At 33.0% G+C, this 19499-nt stretch overlaps 1 protein-coding gene and 1 long non-coding RNA gene across 6 annotated transcripts; one reads left to right on the top strand and one right to left on the bottom strand.

The window, feature by feature from the left end:
- Positions 1–2371: 2371 nt before the first annotated feature.
- On the bottom strand, positions 2372–5633 carry LOC136225747 (uncharacterized). 5 transcript variants are annotated; one of them, XR_010687282.1, is made up of 6 exons: positions 5336–5633; positions 4672–4839; positions 4503–4591; positions 4054–4185; positions 3816–3962; positions 2372–2623 (listed from the first exon to the last, which is right to left on the bottom strand). It is a non-coding gene; the product is annotated as an uncharacterized lncRNA (long non-coding RNA). The 5 variants fall into 5 exon arrangements; XR_010687283.1 differs by having other exon boundaries at positions 4503–4581; XR_010687286.1 differs by having other exon boundaries at positions 4503–4541.
- Positions 5634–9630: 3997 nt separating this feature from the next.
- LOC136227622 (classical arabinogalactan protein 9-like) lies at positions 9631–13366 on the top strand. Its single transcript, XM_066016329.1, has 2 exons — positions 9631–10253; positions 12992–13366. The coding sequence occupies exons 1-2, from the start codon at positions 9705–9707 to the stop codon at positions 13073–13075; spliced, it is 633 nt and encodes a 210-aa protein (XP_065872401.1). The 5' UTR covers positions 9631–9704; the 3' UTR covers positions 13076–13366.
- The last annotated feature ends 6133 nt before the right edge of the window (positions 13367–19499 follow it).

The raw sequence follows: 19499 nt of genomic DNA, 5'->3' as shown, positions 1-19499 counted from the left end.
TTTTACGAAATACATTTATTTTTTAACATTATTTCTATCCATATGATATTATTTTCGAAATAACAAGATTTTGCTTCATTCAATAAATTTTTATTTTTAATTTTTATTTAGTTATTATTTTAATTAATTTATGTATTACATCTTTTATTTTTATAATTTTTTTTTTATTGATTGATTTAAAACATGCTCATATTAGACATGTTATATATTAACAGTAACAAATCATCATCATAATGAACAACTAACAATAAAAGCAAACAACTAACTGCAACATCAAACAACTATATGAGCTAACAGCTGAACTAAACATGTTATAAATTTTCATTTGATAACCAATTCAGTATTTAAAATTAATACATTAAGTGTTTATTTATCTTTAATTTGTTTACTAACAACAGTTAAAAGTTATAGTTAAGTAAAATAATAATTATTATTTTTGATAAGTCAAGATAATTAGCATAAAAATTTAAGTTGATAAACTAATATTTTTTATTTTACCGTTTATTTTAGTATTTATCAAACAGTTACACCTAGGGGTGGGCAAAAAAACCGATCAAACCGGTAACCGAACCGAAAATCGGTAATCCGAACCGAAAAAAGCGGTTAACCGAACCGGTGGTTTTCTTAATGGTTAAAAAAAATATATAGTTACCGGTTTCGGTTTCGGTTTCGGGTTAGAGTTTCAAAAACCGCGGTTAACGGTTAACCGAACCGTTTAATAAATATAACCAATTTTTTTAAAAAAATTAATATATAATTATATAATATAGATTAGATAACATAGATTATAAGATTTAAAAAAAGTCTTTAACATAGATTATAACCTATATTAATATAAATATATAATATAGATTATACGTGAATGTAAACTTGATGGATTAATGTTGTAATAAGCACTTTGACGAAATATTATTTACATTTCTTTATGTTTTAAATGTAAATTTGATGGATTGTTTTTTAGTTCGGTACTTATGTTTGAATTTGAACTTTTATATGAATTCGTTTCGTTTGAATTTTTGAAATGTGTATTTTAATATTGTTTAAAAATTTAGGTTTGGGTAAAAATTATGGTTAACCATTGATTTTTGGTTAACTGGTGAGAATTGGTTAAAAACCGTTAACCGAAAAACCTAACCGAAATTAATGGTTAACCGGTTGATATGGACCGGTTTCGGTTTGGATAGTTAAAAAACCGTTGATAACGGTTCGGTTAATTTTTTTGTCTAATGGACCGGTTAACCGAACCGTGCCCACCCCTAGTTACACCATACCATTTAATACTTTTAGATTTATAATTTCAGTACTTTTTTTAAAAGGAAAAGGGAAAACTTTATTGAGAATCCCCAAGTAAAACGTTACAAGGAAAACAAGGGAACATGATCCCAAACTCCATAACCAAACTCAAAACCGATAGTTCTCGCTAGAGTACGTGCTACAAAATTCACTGATCGACTAACAAAGCTGATATAATATTTAATGATATTCGCACAAAGTGATTTTATACTCATCGATAATAAAACCAAACACAAAATCTATTATATACTATGAAAAGTATTAACAAATGTTTGAGAATCAGATTTCAAAATAATATCTTTGTAATTACGTTATTTCAACGACCTCAATGCTTATTGCACACAAAGCCACTCAACAATAAATGGGTCTAAGGAATGGGATAAAAGCCTAGCTGACGAAGCGACCAAGTTACTGGAATTATATCTGGTAACGAAACCAAAACTAGCAGTGCCTTGAGTAGGGAAAATTGCAGCATCTTCCAATATATAGTTTTAAAAAATACCATTAGTATATATATAACAAAAAAACACAACACATAATCTAAATTTTTTAGAACAACACTTTCACTAGTACAGAAATGGCATATGGCCACGGTCGTTTACCGTCATTAGTCACGGTTGTACGACCGTGGCTAAAGGAGGCGTGGCAAATGCTTGGCGTCTTTAGCCACGGTTGTTCGACCGTAGCCAAAGGGGTATTAGAGTCGGTTTTTACGTATAACCGACTCTAATGCCCTATGTTTTGGCCACAGTTGTTACGAAAAAACTGTGGCTAAAGGGTTCTTTAGCCACGGTTTTTCGTAACAACCGACCCTAATGCTCTGATCATTAGAGTCGGTTGTAGAAGAACCGTGGCAAATGATAAGAGCATTAGAGTCGGTTGTTGCAACGAACGACTCCAATGCTCTAATCATTTGAGTCGGTTGTTCTGCAACTATAGCCAATGTCAATTATATTAGAGTCTAGTATTATTATTTTTAACAATTTTACATCAGCATATTCAAATTAAACCTGCTCTATTTTGTTGTATTACTGAAATTAAATGCAAAATCAATAAAAATGTACACAAATATAGGATAATTAATTAACCTGTTATATATATACAAGCTTTGATTCAATATTCATAGTATTTTCAAGTAACAACATGCTATATATTACAGAAATTAACTGGGAACACACAAAAAAACTGACATATATTCGTTACTACTCTATCATAGTCTCTACAACAGAATGTTAAACATAACTGTAGTGTTGAAATCCAACCATCTTCTCTGTTGTCTCGACCTTCGACATATTCTCAGATGACATTAGTTATCACTACTGTAATTTCCCTGAAAATGGACTAATTACAGTTAAAAGCATACTAGCATTAATCAAGAGTACTTTCACCACAACAAATACTAGCTTACCATAATCAAACTATTAGCATATTCAACCATTAAAAAAAAGGGACAATGTACCAAAATAGGTCCGTGGTTTTTGAGAAAGTACCAATTTAGGCTCTACATACAAAATAGCACCAATACAGACTTAACGTTTAAAAAAGGTATCAATTTAGGCCTCAATAAAGGATTGGACACATCATTCCTATTACTCCGTTAAGTTTTGATTTCTCCCTCCACATACAATTGACGGAACTTAATGGAGTAATATCAATGACGTGTCTCGTTCCGTTATCAAGGCCTAAATTGGTACCTTTTTTAAACGTTAAGTATTGGTGTTATTTTGTACGTGGAGCCTAAATTTATACTTCCCCAAAACCCACTAGGCCTATTTTAGTACCTTGTCCTTAAAAAAACAAATAAGCTATAACACATCCAAGAAAAACATAAGTTTTAGGAATTGATATTACCAATTTCTCAATCCTATAACATGAAAGTAAAAAAACACAATCTCAACCACATTGGCATATATGAAAATTGCTCTCTTTTGTTTTTAAAAATGATAAAATTTCAAGATAAGAGCAATTACACTTACTGCACTTATCCCATTAAAGTATCAACTGAATTATCTAAATTTTCACAATAATTTCATCCTAATACTAATTGGCAGATGCAACTTTATAATAACTCTATATAACAGAAGTGAAATCTCAACATTAACTAAAATCTCAGCTTATTTCCAAAATATTCAATAAGCCTGACAATAACAATTCAAATAGAATATCAACATATTGACAATCAGATGGGAAGAGATAAATAAATAGGATTTGTCATGTACAAAGAAATTGATATCAACTTTGTTCACTCAATAACTTAGAATGGATCACCACACAACAACCCAATAATGCAACTTCCAGCAAGGACATAATCTTTATACTAAATTATCAAATAACAACATGCACCTTCAATTAAAGTCATCCTTAGTACATACTAATGCTTAGATATTTTCAAGTATGCTGAAAGTGTGCTCTAAATTATAGCTATTTCTCCGTGGTGATCTGAAAGTGTGCTATGAATATCATTGAATATTGAGTCTATGGACTATCAAATTAACATACAGTCATTTAGACTAGATACTTACTATGGCAACCGTAGGAAGCTGGTAATCCTGCTTTGATGAGTATCTCTTTCTTGAGGGTTCAGTATCTTCATTTTTGTTGTTTGTATGAGGATTGTCATTATTGTCAGAGTGTGATTTAGTTCGCTATTTCTTGAGATTATTCAAGCCCTGTAGAGGAAATCAGAATGAAAAGGGTTCAGTACTTCCAAATTCTTGTCCCCAAAATGATCAAGTGTAAACTCACTTAAGGAAATTTTACCTTCTTTCTTAATTCAAACTTGCTTTTAATAGCTTCCCAAAAAGTAGGAATGCATATATCATTTGGCAATTCCTTGAATGCTGGCAGGTAATTTACATCCACAATGACATGGTCACTAGTGCCTTCCTAGATCTACACAATTGAAATGAAGAGATGAATCAAACACTCTAAAAACATCATCATTGATGAAGATATTAAAAACCCCAACTCTGATTGGAAGGAAAGTAATTCCGAGTGATCAAGAACTCTTTTTTTGGAGGTAAATATGGCTTCCTTTTGCTAGGTTCGCCTGATTCCCTGTTAACCCAGAGCTCAAACACTAAAAGGATACATCCAATGTGAAATCCTTGTAAATGGAAGATATAATAGAATTGAAAACACATGAGATGAGCAAGGTATTCACAAGGTGCTCACATGTCACAACAAAACATAAGAAACAAAATTCTTGCCTTTTGCAAATTGAAGCAACCAGGTTCGATGTGAAGTTTCTAAGCTCCCAGTGATTGTCAAAAAAATAGATTCCCAAACCTTTTAGCAACTAGGCAGGTAATAATAGCTGGCATCAATTGATGTAGCTGAAGAAATGATAGGAAAAATTGCATCAGTGTTACACATTACCTGTTTCCGTGTGAAAGTCGAGAAGGACATGTACATCTTCAGTCAAAGCAGCAAGAAATAGAATCTTAAGGTCATCCATCAACATCTTCAATATGGTGTTCAATAGTTCAAACAACGATATTTCTGGCAATAAGGACTCGTTCCCAGAATTCCAGATATAGAAAATTCCTATAACAAAAAATATGAACCCCAATCCAATGCTCAGTCTATACAAAAAAAACTAAAATGAATTCACAGAAACTTGAACAAATTAGATGCCAGTAAAGTCTAACAACATGTTAGGGGACTTCAATTTGAACTTCAACTTTTGTCTTCAGATTACACATATCCAACATGAGCAGTAATTATATGAAATTACTCAACTTGAACTTCAATTTTTGTCTTAAGATTACACATAACCCTTAACCAAAGATCATAAATCACAAAATTGAAGAAATTATTCAGATGCTCAATCTTAATTTTGTACTAAACCGCCAAAACCCTAAAATGCAGTTATAACAAGCAATTTTTTAACACAATGAACACGTGAGAACAAAACTTGTTACGAGACTGAACGAATAAAACAAGCCCAAACAACCAAAATTATGAGTACATACCCAAACATGGTTGAGTTTCGTCCCGTAAACAAAATGAGTAATCAATTTTTAGCAATAGAAACTCTAACCTGCTTCACGAACTCGAACTCCAAAGGGTGAAATACGAACTAGAACTCGAACTCCAAGTAACACCAAAACAAAACTCGAACCCACACAACACCAACTCAGAAGAGTGCAGACGGGAGTGTCAATATCCTTTAAACAGATCAAGCGAGGGAATCGAATACAGTGTTTAAGGCATAAAGGATAAAGAAGCAGAGTGGGAATCGGATACAGTGTTTAGGTCATGAAGAAGAAAGAAGAAGAGTGGGAATCGCATGAAGTAGGAATCGCTCTAATTTTTACGATAGAAATCAGGTCTTTAGAGTCGGTTTATCAAATAAGCGACTCTAAAATTATCAGTGGCATTGGTTAAAGGCATAACCGACGCCAATGACCCTTTATTTGGCTTCGGTTCATAAGAACCGACCCTATTATTATTTAGGTCATTAGTATCGGTTCAACTAAAAACCGATGCCAATGACCATCAAAAACACGCACGGTTTAGAAAAAAACATTTAGAGTCGGTTATTAAATTTACCCGAGACTAATAAGTTTTTATTAAAGTCGGTTTTTTGAAATAACCGACTCTAATAACCTTTAGCTACGGTTTTTATAAACAATTGTAGCTAATAAGGCGTAGCTATAGGTCAATTCTGTACTAGTGTTTCAAGAACCAATTCAAGCTTCATGTCCAAATCACTTTAAAGAATCAATCCAAGAGATCAAATATTACCACATCACAGGCAAGTAGGAAAACATGTTGCAGGCAACACTACCAACAAATAAGTTTGATCAAGATGATAGAGTATATCGGCCATAGGACATTATTTTCGATTTTGGAAAAGACCACACAAGTAACCTCTCTTACATGCAAGTTTGGAGAGCAAGAAGTTGGAAGTTAGAAGCTTAATATGGTATACCGGAAGAGTCATACATATTGTTACTAGACTACTATGAGACAGTGAAGAGTACTACTTCAGGTATGGTTGCCCATATTGAAACCAATGATGATGATCACTTTGATTACTTCTTCATGGTTATAGGTCATTCACTTAGAGCTTTTAAAGAACATATTCGACCAATTAAATATGTTGATGGAGCTTTTTTAAAAGGTAAATATCCGAGTAGATTGTACATTGTCGTTCACAAAGATGGTTGCATTGTTCGTTCTACTGAAAATACTCACTTCTAATTTGGTCGATGGGTTGAGGATACGAGGTTAGCCGAGGTGGTTATGTCTTAGATTCCAAATTCTAACTTGATGCATAATGTTTTGAGTTATTAGAGTGATTTAGACGATTGGGACTGAGGTATCTTAAGAAAACTGCTTCCACATCGTTGGCTTTTTAAGTTAGCTTCGCATGCGATTCTTGATAAGGAGGGCAATGGAGGCTAGTATTGGATCGCCTCCCAGCTAGGGAATTTTTCTACCCGATCTGCGTATGCGTTAAGTTGCTCTAATACAAGTGGGAGTTCCAGTTTGCGTTAATTGACTGGAATTGTGTCTAGCAGGTTGGTGTAACCAAACACATTCGCTATTTCCTCTAAACTATTATGCACAATTTTTTTTATCAAACATGAATCGTGTTAAATGACACCTCAGTGTGTCTGATCAGTGTCGTACATGTGTTGCTTTAGAAAACCACCTTTCACCTTTTTCATGATTGCGTTAAAGCACAAGTTGTTTGGAACCTTTTATTCCCTCGGATTGGAGGGATCATTTTTATGATGCTGATTTTCAGGGTTGACTGAGCATGAATCTCTCTGTGAAGTGCAGTTAGTAAGGTATTAACTGGTCAATTTTGCTTGCCAAAGTCTGCTGATGGGTACAACGATCGCGAAATGCATGCTAATAAGAATAATGTCTGGCTCAATAAGATGGACTTCCTTGTAAGTCAATTGACGAAGCTGGAAAAGGCTATTCAATCTCAATCCTTTAGTCTCAACCCTTCGGATAATGACTAGATGAATGTGAATTGTGACAGTGCAAGCAAAGGTAATCTATATTTTGCTTCTGCAAGAGGCCTGATACGTGACTATAATGGGGTGTTGCTTGGTGGCCTTGAGTGTAACTTGTGTATATGCACAACTATGCTTGTTGAGTTCTGGGGTTGTATTATGGGTTAGAGCTCACTTGGAAGTTGAGGTATTGAAAGGTGGTTTTTGAACTGGATTTCTAAGCTGCCATTCAACTTGTTCAAAGCTTCAGAACTTTCTTATATCGGTATTTCTGGATTATTAAAGTTTAAGAAAGTTTGCTTGGAAGTTGAGATATGAGGATGTTTCATTCGGTTCGTGACGGAAATATGACAGTTGATTTGACGGTAAATTATATACATGGTGTACAACCTTTGTCATATTCAGGGCCGGTCCTGACAATTTAGAGACCCTAGGCAAAACAAGCAGTAAAGACCCCTTTAATATAAAATCTACTAATAGATTTTTATTCATATCATTGAATAAATTAATTTTTAATTTTTAAATTTGATCAATTTAAGGTAATAAAATGAAACTTTTTTTAATTTTTAAATTTAATCAAATTAAAAATAGTTATTCTAAAATGAGGTAATAAAATGAAACTTGTCTTCTTACTCTTGACTACCCATAACATTTATATATTAAAAATATATTTAAAAAATTTACAAAACTGAGAATCAAACCCATGCTCTTTTTAGTTGGAAAACAAGGCAATACCATTATGCTAATTTGAATTTATAATACTTAAATCATAATCAATTTATTTACAAAGCTATTTTTTTTCCGCCTCTGGCCTTGGCCCTAGGCCGGTGCACCCCGGCCCTAGACCCAGGGCCGGCCCTGATCATATTTCACATTTTGGTGTATAACTTTCAAGTTTGCACACAAAAGTGTATAACCTTTTGGTGACCTCTCACTAAAGTGTATAACCGGTAATTGTGACCGGTCAACATGAAATCAATGCGTCATGTCAGCAATTTGACTTCCATAAAAGTCAAAAGCTGACCCATCAACATAAAGTTAATACGCCATATCAGCAATTTTGACTTTTATGGAGGTCAAATTACTGACGTAACGCGTTGACCGGGCAGAAATTACATTATGCAATTTATCTATCGATTGTATGATATATTATATTTATCAAAAACCCTTTTGTTAGTAGTGTAAGGCCCTGTTCTTTATTACTTAATTTCAGTAACAATCAGTTCAGTTCAGTTCAGTAGTAATCAGTTCAGTTCAGTTCAGTTCAATTCAGTTCAGTTCAGTATTCAGTTTCAGTATTCAATAATTTATCATTATTTATTATAATTATTATATATTATTATTATTTATATATAATTTATTATTATTATCATTATTTATTTATAATTTCAACAATTTATTATAATTATTATAATTTATTATATATTAATTTATCTATTTTCATTATAATTATATTTATATATAATTTATGCTTTGTCATTATATACATTATCATTATTTATTATAATTATAATTATTTGGTGCAACTTATTTGTAAATTTTGCAAAAAGTAAATAAATATTATATTAATACGTTTACATTAAGAGTTTGTATTCATATAAAAATTTGTATTTAATTTCATAGACTTTAAATTATATATAAATTTGTGTTTGTATGTAATTTATATTTTTAATTTAAATTAGACTCATTTTTATTTAATGTCATAGGATTTTATCGAGTCTAGATTTTATTTGATATTTAATTTAGTTTAATCTTTAATAATATGTTTATTTATTATTGATATTATTTTTTTTTGGTAGAAATATTATTATTATTATTATTATTATTATTATTATTATAAGCTTATTAATGTCCAATATTATCATTAAATTATTTTAAAGTCTAATATCATCATTATTGTTACGTTCGATTAAATTCGGTTAAGTTCGGTATCATTCAGTTAAGTTCAGTAGCATTCAGTTAAATTCAGTTCAGTATTCAGTATCATTCAGTTTAGTTCAGTTCAGTTCAGCAGCATTCAGTTCAGTTCAGTTCAATTTTTTTCAGTGATAAAGAACAGAGCCTAACATGAGTTGTACCCCGTGTAATAAGAAAAAACTTGCTTTATTATTTACCCAAAACATAATATGTACTCATAATCAAAAGTTTTAACACTAAAAAAGAAAGCTTGGGTCCGGCATGCAACGTGGCACCCAGATCGCGAATCCAAATAACATGCGATGATGGAGCCCACACCAACGACCGGGGATCGGACGCCGCAGATTTGTTTGGTAGATAGTGGGTCCCATTCAGTCCGTCTCAAATTTAGAAGAAATTTCTTTATTTTAATCTCTCTTTTTCCCTCTCTATTTATTGTCTCTCTTCACCTCCTTATTTTTCACTCCCTTCTCTCTGTTTTTTTTCTTATAGAGAGAAGAAACAGAGATTTTCATCAAAATGGCGCACCAGAATTCTTTAATCTTCCTTTCTTTGATCTGCATTGTTATTTCCGGCGTTTCTGGCCAATCTCCGGCTACTTCTCCGACCGCTACTCCTGCTCCACCAACCACCACTCCTCCTCCTACTTCCGCTCCTCCTCCTGTTACGCAATCACCACCTCCCGCTGCTACTCCTCCTCCTGTTTCCGCACCTCCACCTGCTACTCCACCACCGGCGACTCCCCCTCCTGCTACACCACCACCAGCCACTCCACCTCCTGCTACTCCACCACCAGCCTCTCCTCCACCAGCGACTCCACCACCGGCGACTCCTCCCCCTGCTACTCCGCCACCGGCGACTCCTCCTCCTGCTACTCCACCACCTGCTGTTCCACCACCGGCTCCTCTCGCCTCTCCTCCCGCTCAGGTTCCAGCTCCTGCTCCAAGCAAGCCGAAATTGAAGGCTCCATCACCGTCTCCGTTGGGTCCCAGTCCACCGTCGCCACCTCTTGGGGCTCCGGCGCCTGGATTGGGAGCACTCGCTCCTGCTCCTGCAGGCTCAGATACGGTAATCACTTCAATTTTTCGTTTCAATGGCTTTTCAGTTATGATTCAGCGTAACGTAGATTAAACTTATTGTTCCTTGCTAACCTGCTCATTAGGCACTGTTTGGGTATTTATTTTAAATAATCATATTAGATCTAGGAATGTTGAGAGCTTGAGGTTTAGATCTGATCCGTTGAAAATGGATTTAAAATTTTGAACTGACTCCTCCTAGTGTACTGTGTTTGGGTCGGTTGTTCAATGAATTAATGGAGGAGTATCACGTGATTGTAGAAGAAAGTAAGAAAACTGGTCTGTGAAATTGAAAAGTAAATTGAGATAAATGAAAAAAGAATTAGATGTGATGGACGGTGATAACCGTCGCAAGATTATGTGGATAGGGTAGAGCACGAGGCAGAGAATCCCAAGAACTAGCATGCTAGTATTCTATTGTATCCTGCCTGCCTCTGTTTTATAGGACAGTGGATAGTCCTTAAAAAATGCTGAGCGAAAGTACTTGCAAAGGGTACTTTTTTTGAGTATTGACATTTTTTAATATAGAAAAGATGAAAAAGAAAAATCATATTGTCAGGTTAAACGAGAGACCAGACCCTGTATATGACCTCTGCTACTGATCCTCTAGGACCCTCTAGATCATAATGTAAATAGGCGTGCATACATGGGAATTTTAACCAACAATTCTTTTAGACTGTACAGATAGCCTATTAAAGATGGCTAAATTTTGGTAGTGTGCAGCCAAGCTTGACAAGCAGGGTTAACTTAACTTTAGCCAACAATTTTTAGGCTAAAAGTATTGTGTTATATTAAAAGTTATATTTCTGTTATTATCTAAAAAAATAAATAATATTAACTTTTTCATTAAGTTGTGAAAGCTATTTTACCGAAAGTTATATTTTCCGTAAAACTTACAATAGTTTTTCCAGCTTGCATTTAATAAACTTTTCTTTAGGCTCTAGAAAAGTATGAAAAACTTCTACTTGGTTAGATTAGTTAGTATTTCAATGGTGTGGTTACCACATCCAATGGACTGGATTTGATAAGAAAATGGGGTGAATTAGACAAAAGTCATGAATTAAGTATATATTTATAATTTCCTCATACTTAAAGAAGAATTTTTTATGGTGAAGCTCTTAGCCTAGTGGTTGAGAGCTTACCTATGTCTTGGGAGGTCATGGGTTCGAATTACATCCGGGTCTGGTGGAGAATCCGGGTCTGGTGGAGATTTTTCTTTCTTCTTTAATTGCGCAAATTTTTTTTTTAAAAAAAAAAGAAGAATTTTTTATTTTGTCATATTTTTCAGTTTTTTTTACTACATCCGTATCCCACTTTCTTTTTTTCAAAATTATGGTTTTTGAATAATGAAGAAAATAACTGAATTTTGACAAAATTAGAAATAAAAATAAGAAATGATAAAACATAAATATAGGAATTACTTAAATATAAATTAAAATTCAAACATGATTTTTGATGTAATTTCTTCAAGAAAATTTGGCATCAGATCTGATTGACCCAAACTAGTCTCTTTCTAACATTAGAGGTTTGGATAGAAAAGTTGGATATTAGACCTTTGTGGTCTAAGCCCACCTATGGTTGAGTTCGACTTGAGATTTACCCAACCCGTATATATATATATAAAATAAGAAGGCTTAATACATCATTTGCCTACTTAACTTGTCCAAAAGATGATTGATCTTTTAAACTTTCAAAGTGTTCCGATAGCCTCTGAACTTGTATAAAATATTCAATTAGTCCTTTGAATTTGTATAAAATGTAATCAATTAATCACTCGATTGTAAAAAAAAAAAGTAAGTTAAATATGAAATATATGTTACAGGCATCTTAAAAAAAAGTAAAACGCAGAATATGCGATTCTAATATTAGAGAATAAAAAGTTTTATAGTTAAACTAGTAAGAACTTTTTTTTAAGTATGTTTTAATCTATTTTGTGAATTATGTAATAACATTATAAGACACATGCAACACATCTTCCATATTTTACTTACTTTTTTACAACCAAGTGACTAATTGATTACATTTTATGTAAGTTTAGTGGGCTAACTGAACATTTTATGTAAAATTAGGAGACTATTAGAACATTTTGAAAGTTGAGTGTGCCAATCAAGCTTTTTGGATAATTTTATGGCAAATGATGTATTAAGCCAAATAATATATTATTTATTTCTAAGTATAAAACTTTAATCTATTATTTTAAAAAATAATTGTTTGAAAGGTGGGCTTATGAAAGTGTGCTTGAAGTTTTAATTTTTAAGTCCGTCTCACCTAACGGTGGACGGGTTTAGCATTTTTAAGAGTAAGCTTGTTAAGATCAGCTTAGCCTAATCCTTAAACAGGTCAAATTATTATCAAGTTGTAAGGTTGTAGCGTTTGAAGCTCTATAATTTAAGTATTTGTATAATTTTTCTGTAGCTTCTTTTTATTTATTTTTTACACTCCAAATAGTAGAACAACAGTGTTAACTTCTACTAAAGTACCAACAAGAACAGAGTAACTAAGATTTGAACAGGTCTAGTTACCAAGTCAATGGCCTAAACAGTTTTCAGGACAGGTTTCTTCAAATATTTGAATAGGGTCTCTTCTGATCTGACTGGACTGGAATCCACGTTTATTTATTTTTATTGAATTTTTTAAATATATTTATCTTTTGGTAAAAGAAGACATGAATTAAATATGAAGACATTTTATGCAATTTATTAACTTGTAGAAATTAAATGTTTATGGCAGAGTGGAGTAGAAAAGACATTGACAAGGCAGAAGATGGGTGGAGGTTTAGTCATTGGATTGGTTTTCTCATGGTTGCTGCTTTAGAAAGGTGTCTCAGCTCAGTTATATTTTTGGAGATTATGTTGTTACTTTTTGGCTATATATATAACCCTGCTCGGCGATGAGGGACTGTATTTGATTTTTGAGCTTTATATTATTATTATGATTATGATTATGATTAATACATTCTGTTGAATTCTTTGGGAGATTTATGGGGGATGGATGGATGGAGGGAGAGATGTTGTATTGATGGGTAGGGTTTTGTATCTGAGATTGTTGCTATGTAGCTTCTTCCTCTTTTATCTCATTTTATTATATTTCTATTCTTATTATTCATTATCTTCTTCACTTGCACTCTTATGCTAGTTACAAACATCAAGTATTTTTTTGTGTTATTACTAGGGATGTCAAGACACATCAAGTATTTTTTGTGTTATTACTAGGATGTCAACACCTAATGGGACTGTCAATACCATGTATAAAAGAGGTATGATGTGGGTATGAGATCAAAATCATTACCCGTGATAGATATGAGACGGGTATGAGAATATCCCAGGGATCCGGTACTTGTTACCCGTTATAAATATTTTATATATTAAAAAATATTATTGTTTTTTTAAGATGTATGATATGAGATTCAAATCCCAACCTTTTGATCTTCAACCATTGAATGTTGTCATTAAACTCTGATTTATTAAATTTGTAATATTTTTTGTTTTATGTATTGATTCTTAACTGGTAATGGTATCTGCGAATTAAATGGGACGGGTATGAGATGCAAAAAAGTATACCCATTAAGGTAATAAGACGGATATGAGTAAATAAAAAAATAAATGAGTAAGGATTTGTGTTTATCACTGCTTGTAGGTGCCCTAGTTTTGACAATTTGAAAACTGAGTTTTTGTGAAAATATATAATGGCTCTGTTTGGCTGTTAGCTGTTAGCTGATTACATTAGCTGATTTGATTAGCTGATTTGACTAGCTGTTTGTGTAGATCTGTTTGATAAAAATTAGCTGATTTATAATAGCGGTTTGTGCAAAAAGACGAATAAGGGCATTAATTTTGGCGCAGGAGAAGAAGGAGTCTATTTATTAGGGTTAAAGAAGTCCATTAATTTTAATATTCCAAAACGCTAATTGAAAAAGCTCTTTTTAAGAGCTTTTTCTAAATTAGCGTTTTCATCCCAAAACTCTCTCCCAAACCTCTCTCCACCAAACACTCCAAAATTGATCAAAACCGCTATTTTTATCCCAAAACGCTCTTTACCAAACAGGGCCTATAATAAAGTAACACCATTTAAATAAGTGAGAATTTTTTTTATATCATTGAAGTTAATGCCATTGTGGATGAGGTTTTTGATCCAAATGATTTTTATTGGGTGTTGTTATACCTAGCCTCAAATTCCCACCTCTAGCCCCGTGAAAGGACGAAAATGCCCTTTCATGGATTAAGAGTGGAAAAATGCTATTTTTTTTGCTCTCCCGACATGCGGGCGTGTGGCTATCACGCCTCACCGTGTGGTCGGACGTGATAGCTACACGCCCGACCACAAGGTGAGGCGTGGGGCTATCACGCCCGACCACACGGTGAGGCGTGATAGCCACACGCGCGACCTCACGGTGGGGCGTGATAACCACACGCGGGCGTGTTGGGAGGGCAAAAAAAATTAGTCCGATATTGAATTAAACCCGTAAATACCTGTTACGTAAAAAAATTAGTCCGCTGTTGAATTAAACCTGTAAAAAAATTAGTCCGCTATTGAATAACAGAAAAATCCGATTCTGATTTCGAATAACAGAAAAATCCGAAGCAAAAAACGTCCAAAAAACATCAATTTCAGACACTATTATAAAATACAGTCATTTTTTTCTTTATTTTAACATATATTTCATGTATATTATTTAATTATAATGTTAATAACTATAATTCAAATTATAATGTTCATAATTATAATATTTACAATTTTTTAGAATAATTATAGTATTTATAATTGATTAGAATAATAATAATTATAATGTAAAATTGGAAAAAAAAATTCTCACGTAGGCATGTGAAGAACATGCCTCCACCACAGGTGGGGCGTATGAACATCACGTCCCACCATAGGTGGAGGCATATGAACAATATGCCTCCACCTAGGGCTGTAATCGAGCCGAGCCGAACCGAGCTTTGGCCTGTTCAAGCTCGGCTCGCTATAAAATTAACGAGCTCGAGCTCGAGCCGAGCTTGCTATAAAATTAACGAGCCGAGTCCGAGCCGAGCTTTGACTTGCTCAACGAGCTTCGAGCCGAGCTTCGAGCTTGTTTCGAGCCCAAAATCCTCTTTTGGACTTGGTTCATTAAGAAAATTATCTAACCATGAATTGTTTGTAAGTAAATTGTTAATTATATTTGTGAAGTTTGCTCGCAAATAACTCTTTAATTGTGTACATAAACAATCTTACAAGCAAAGTTCGTGAATAAATAAACAAGATGCTTACAAATAGTTCGTCTATTACTCATTTATTATGTTTGTGAACGAACTCATCTAATAGCAAATGAAATAATATTAAGTTTGGATGTTTGTGAACTAACACAAAACTATATAGTTTTCTACAAAACTAAAATTTGTTTATAAATGTTCTAATCGAGCCTGCTCGCGAGCTTTCGAGCCGAGCTTTGGCCTGCTCAAGCTTGGCTCGTTTACGAGCCGAGCCAGTAAATCGTGTTCACGAGCGGCTCGTTTACAAATCGAGCCGATCACCGAGCTGCTCATGAGCGGCTCTGTTCCTTTACAGCCCTACCTCCACCACAGGTGGGGCGTATGAACATCACGCCCTACCATAGGTGGAGGCATATTGTTCATATGCCTCCATCTATGGTGGGGCGTGATGTTCATACGCCCCACCTGTGGTGGAGGCGTATTCTTCACATGCCCCGACACCGAAAAGTTGATTTTTAAAAAATCATTCGATTTTACTTACAACAATCGTAAATAAAACATATTTTTGAACAAAATTACGTATCATTAGTCATTTTCCATGTTTTTTCTTTACCAAATTTGTCCGGATTAGATTTTAGAGAGTTTTGTGTTTTTTGTGTTTTTGAGAGGATTTCAAAATTTGAGAAGATGAGTGAATTTGTTGAAAGGGCAATTTCGTCTTTTCACGGGGCTAGAAGTGAGAATTCATGGCTGGGTATAGTAATTCAATTTTTTTTTTTTTTTTTATGTAATTCATTTAGAAAAAGAAAAGAAATTCTACAATAATAGTTACAACAAATCTACTGTCTACTCTCAATTATTTTTTACCCTAAATCAATATGATAAAAATAGTCCATACAATACAATTCATACCTGGGGATGGCAATGGGGAGAGGATTATCCGAAAACCGCGGGTATCCGAACCGACGGGATGGAGATAGGGACGAAGATTTTTTTTCTTTCCCGAAACCTAAATGGGATGGGGATGATGATTGCTATATCCATCCCGTGGGGATCCCCGCTCCGTTACCTTGTAAATTCCCGTAGGGATCCTTGAATAAAATTATTAATTTTAATTTCTAACCATTATTTTTATATCAATGTATACCGAGATTCTGCAATTCAATAATAAGATTGAGCGAATAATAAATTAGTAACTTTTTATAAAAAAAAAATATGTATAGAGACAATATAGCCAGCAATTGTTGCTGCTAATATTATTTGTAACCAGCCATTGTTGGTTACAGATTAAAGAGTAACCAGCAAATGGGTTACAAATTAATCTGTAACTAGTTTGCTGGTTCCTTTGTAATGTAACCAGTACAATATTACATGTTTTTTTGTTATTTTTTTAAAATATTATAATTAAATTTTTGTATATATAAAAATAAATATTATTAATTTATTGGATCTGGGGATTCCCCGAAACCATATGAGAAGGGGATGGGGATGAAAAAATCCCCGGATCATTTAAGGGGATTCTCCCAAACCGTCCCGTAAATATTTGGGGACGGAATGGTAAATGCATACCGCCCCCGCCTCACACCGTTGCCACCCTATTTATACCTTTACAATCTTAGGATATAATATTACATAAAAGCCTAAAATTTAAAGTTAACTAATACATAACGCGAGGTGTAAATAAGAGGTAAATAAGTAAATGGAGACTTAAATAAATAATAAAGCAATAAAGTAGTGAGTGAGGCTCATGACATAAGTTTTAGCCCAAAGAAATAAACTAGGGGAGGAAGGCTGGACGAGTTATCGTCCAACAAAAACATGGGGTTACCAACTGCTGAGGAGGTTTCTGCCCCTGGAATTGGGGTCTCGAATCGGTGACCCGAGACCTTGAAATGGTCTTTTCACGCGCAATTGGACCCCAATTCCTACATCTTTCGTAGACCTGGGCATAGGTCGGTAAGCCCGCCTGGCCTGCCTAGACCCAGCCCCATTTAGCCGGGCTTGAACACATAAAAATACTATCAGGTCCGGCCCGGCCCAAGCCTGCTCAGTTTTTGACGGGTTTGGGCTTTACCAATTTTACATCGGGTCGGTCTAGGCTGGCCCGATACTATATATATATATATATAGGGGAGGGATCAAGTGAGAACCTCCTCTTAGGTGAGGACACTTCCCTATGGTGAGAACACTCAAAACTACGTCGTTTTAAATATAGAAATCAATAAAAATCAATAGAAAACACTAAATGCTAGTATTGAGGTTCGAACTTGGGACCTTCCTATTTACAATCCACCATACTTACCACTGAGACTATTGATTCTCTTGTGCTTTATATCATGCGCGCTGCTTAATATACCATTGTTCTAGTAGCTTCTATTGTTTAATATTTGACGCATGCACTTATTAACATCGATTAAATATGCATAATAATGAATTATTAATAAAAAAAGAAATGTGCATAATAATGAATTATTAATAGAAAAAAATGTACATAATAATGAATTATTAATAGAAAAAAAATCCAAGAACATGCTCCAATTTCTTATTTATTTAATTCATTTATATTTTTGTAATTTATGTTATATAAGAAAATATATTTTTTAAAACATACGTTAGAACATATATTTTAACTTTTAAAACACGAACTATGAAGTTTAGAACGTACGACATATTTTTTAGAACATACATTATGTTTTTTAGAACATGTGTTATGTTTTTTCGAACATGAGTTATAAATTATATTATAGAATAAATGAAAAAACGATCCAGATATCTACTGATTTTTTTAGAACATTGTACTTAATTTTTGGAACACAAACTATATATTTTTTTAAAACATACGTTAGAACATATATTTTAAATTTTAAAACACGAACTATGAAGTTTAAAACGTACGACATATTTTTTAGAACATACGTTATGTTTTTTAGAACATGTGTTATGTTTTTTCGAACATGAGTTATAAATTATATTATAGAACAAATGAAAAAACGATCCAGATATCTACTGATTTTTTTAGAACATTATAATTAATTTTTGGAACACAAACTATATATTTTTTAAAACATACGTTAGAACATATTTTTTAACTTTTAAAACATGAACTATGAAGTTTAGAACGTACGACATATTTTTTAGAACATACGTTATGTTTTTTAGAACATGTTTATGTTTTTTCGAACATGAGTTATAAATTATATTATAGAACAAATGAAAAAACGATTCAGATATCTACTGATTTTTTTAGAACATTATACTTAATTTTTGAAACACAAACTATAAACTTTAGAACATACGTTATGTTATTTAGAATATGAGTTTTTTTTGAACCAAACAAAAAATGGTCCATATATTTACTATTTTTTTTAAAATATTATACTTAATTTTTAGAACACAAATTATAAAGTTTAGATCATATGTAACAATATTTAGAACATCGTCCTTAACATTTAAAACATAAATTACAAAAATATAGAGAAATTAAATAAATACGAAATTATAGCATGTTATTGGATTTTTTTCTATTAATAATTAATTATTATGCACATTTCTTTTTTTTTCTATTAATAATTCATTATTATACGCATTTAATCGATATTAATAAGTGCATGCGTCAAATATTAAACAATAGAAGCTACAATAGCAGTGGTATATTAAGCAGCTCGCGATGCAATACATAAGAAAAGCAATTGGCTCAGTGGTAAGCAGTGTGGAATGTGAATGAGAACCTCCTCTTAGGTGAGGACATTTCCCTATGGTGAGAACACTCAAAACCACGTCGTTTTGAGTATAAAAATCAATAAAAATCAATAAAAAACACTAAATGCTACTAATGGGAGTCGAACCTAAGCACTTTCATCTATACTTCACTTCACTTACCACAGAGACAATTGCTTCTCTTATACATTATATGACGCGAGTTGCTTAATATACTATTGTGCTAATAGCTTCTATTGTTTAATATTTGACGCATGCACTTATTAATATCGATTAAATATGCATAATAATGAATTATTAATAGAAAAAATAAGAAATGTACATAATAA

The sequence above is a fragment of the Euphorbia lathyris genome, chromosome 4 (assembly GCF_963576675.1).
Source record: "Euphorbia lathyris chromosome 4, ddEupLath1.1, whole genome shotgun sequence".
In the NCBI taxonomy this organism is placed as follows: domain Eukaryota; kingdom Viridiplantae; phylum Streptophyta; class Magnoliopsida; order Malpighiales; family Euphorbiaceae; genus Euphorbia; species Euphorbia lathyris.
This window is presented reverse-complemented; position numbering and strand designations above follow the sequence as displayed.

Bases quoted from the DNA above. Each gene is read 5' to 3' on its own strand.
- LOC136227622 (XM_066016329.1), top strand. From the start codon at position 9,705: ATGGCGCACCAGAATTCTTTAATCTTCCTTTCTTTGATCTGCATTGTT. The intron at 10,254-12,991 runs GTAATCACTTCA...TGTTTATGGCAG, and splicing joins CTCCTGCAGGCTCAGATACG to AGTGGAGTAGAAAAGACATT.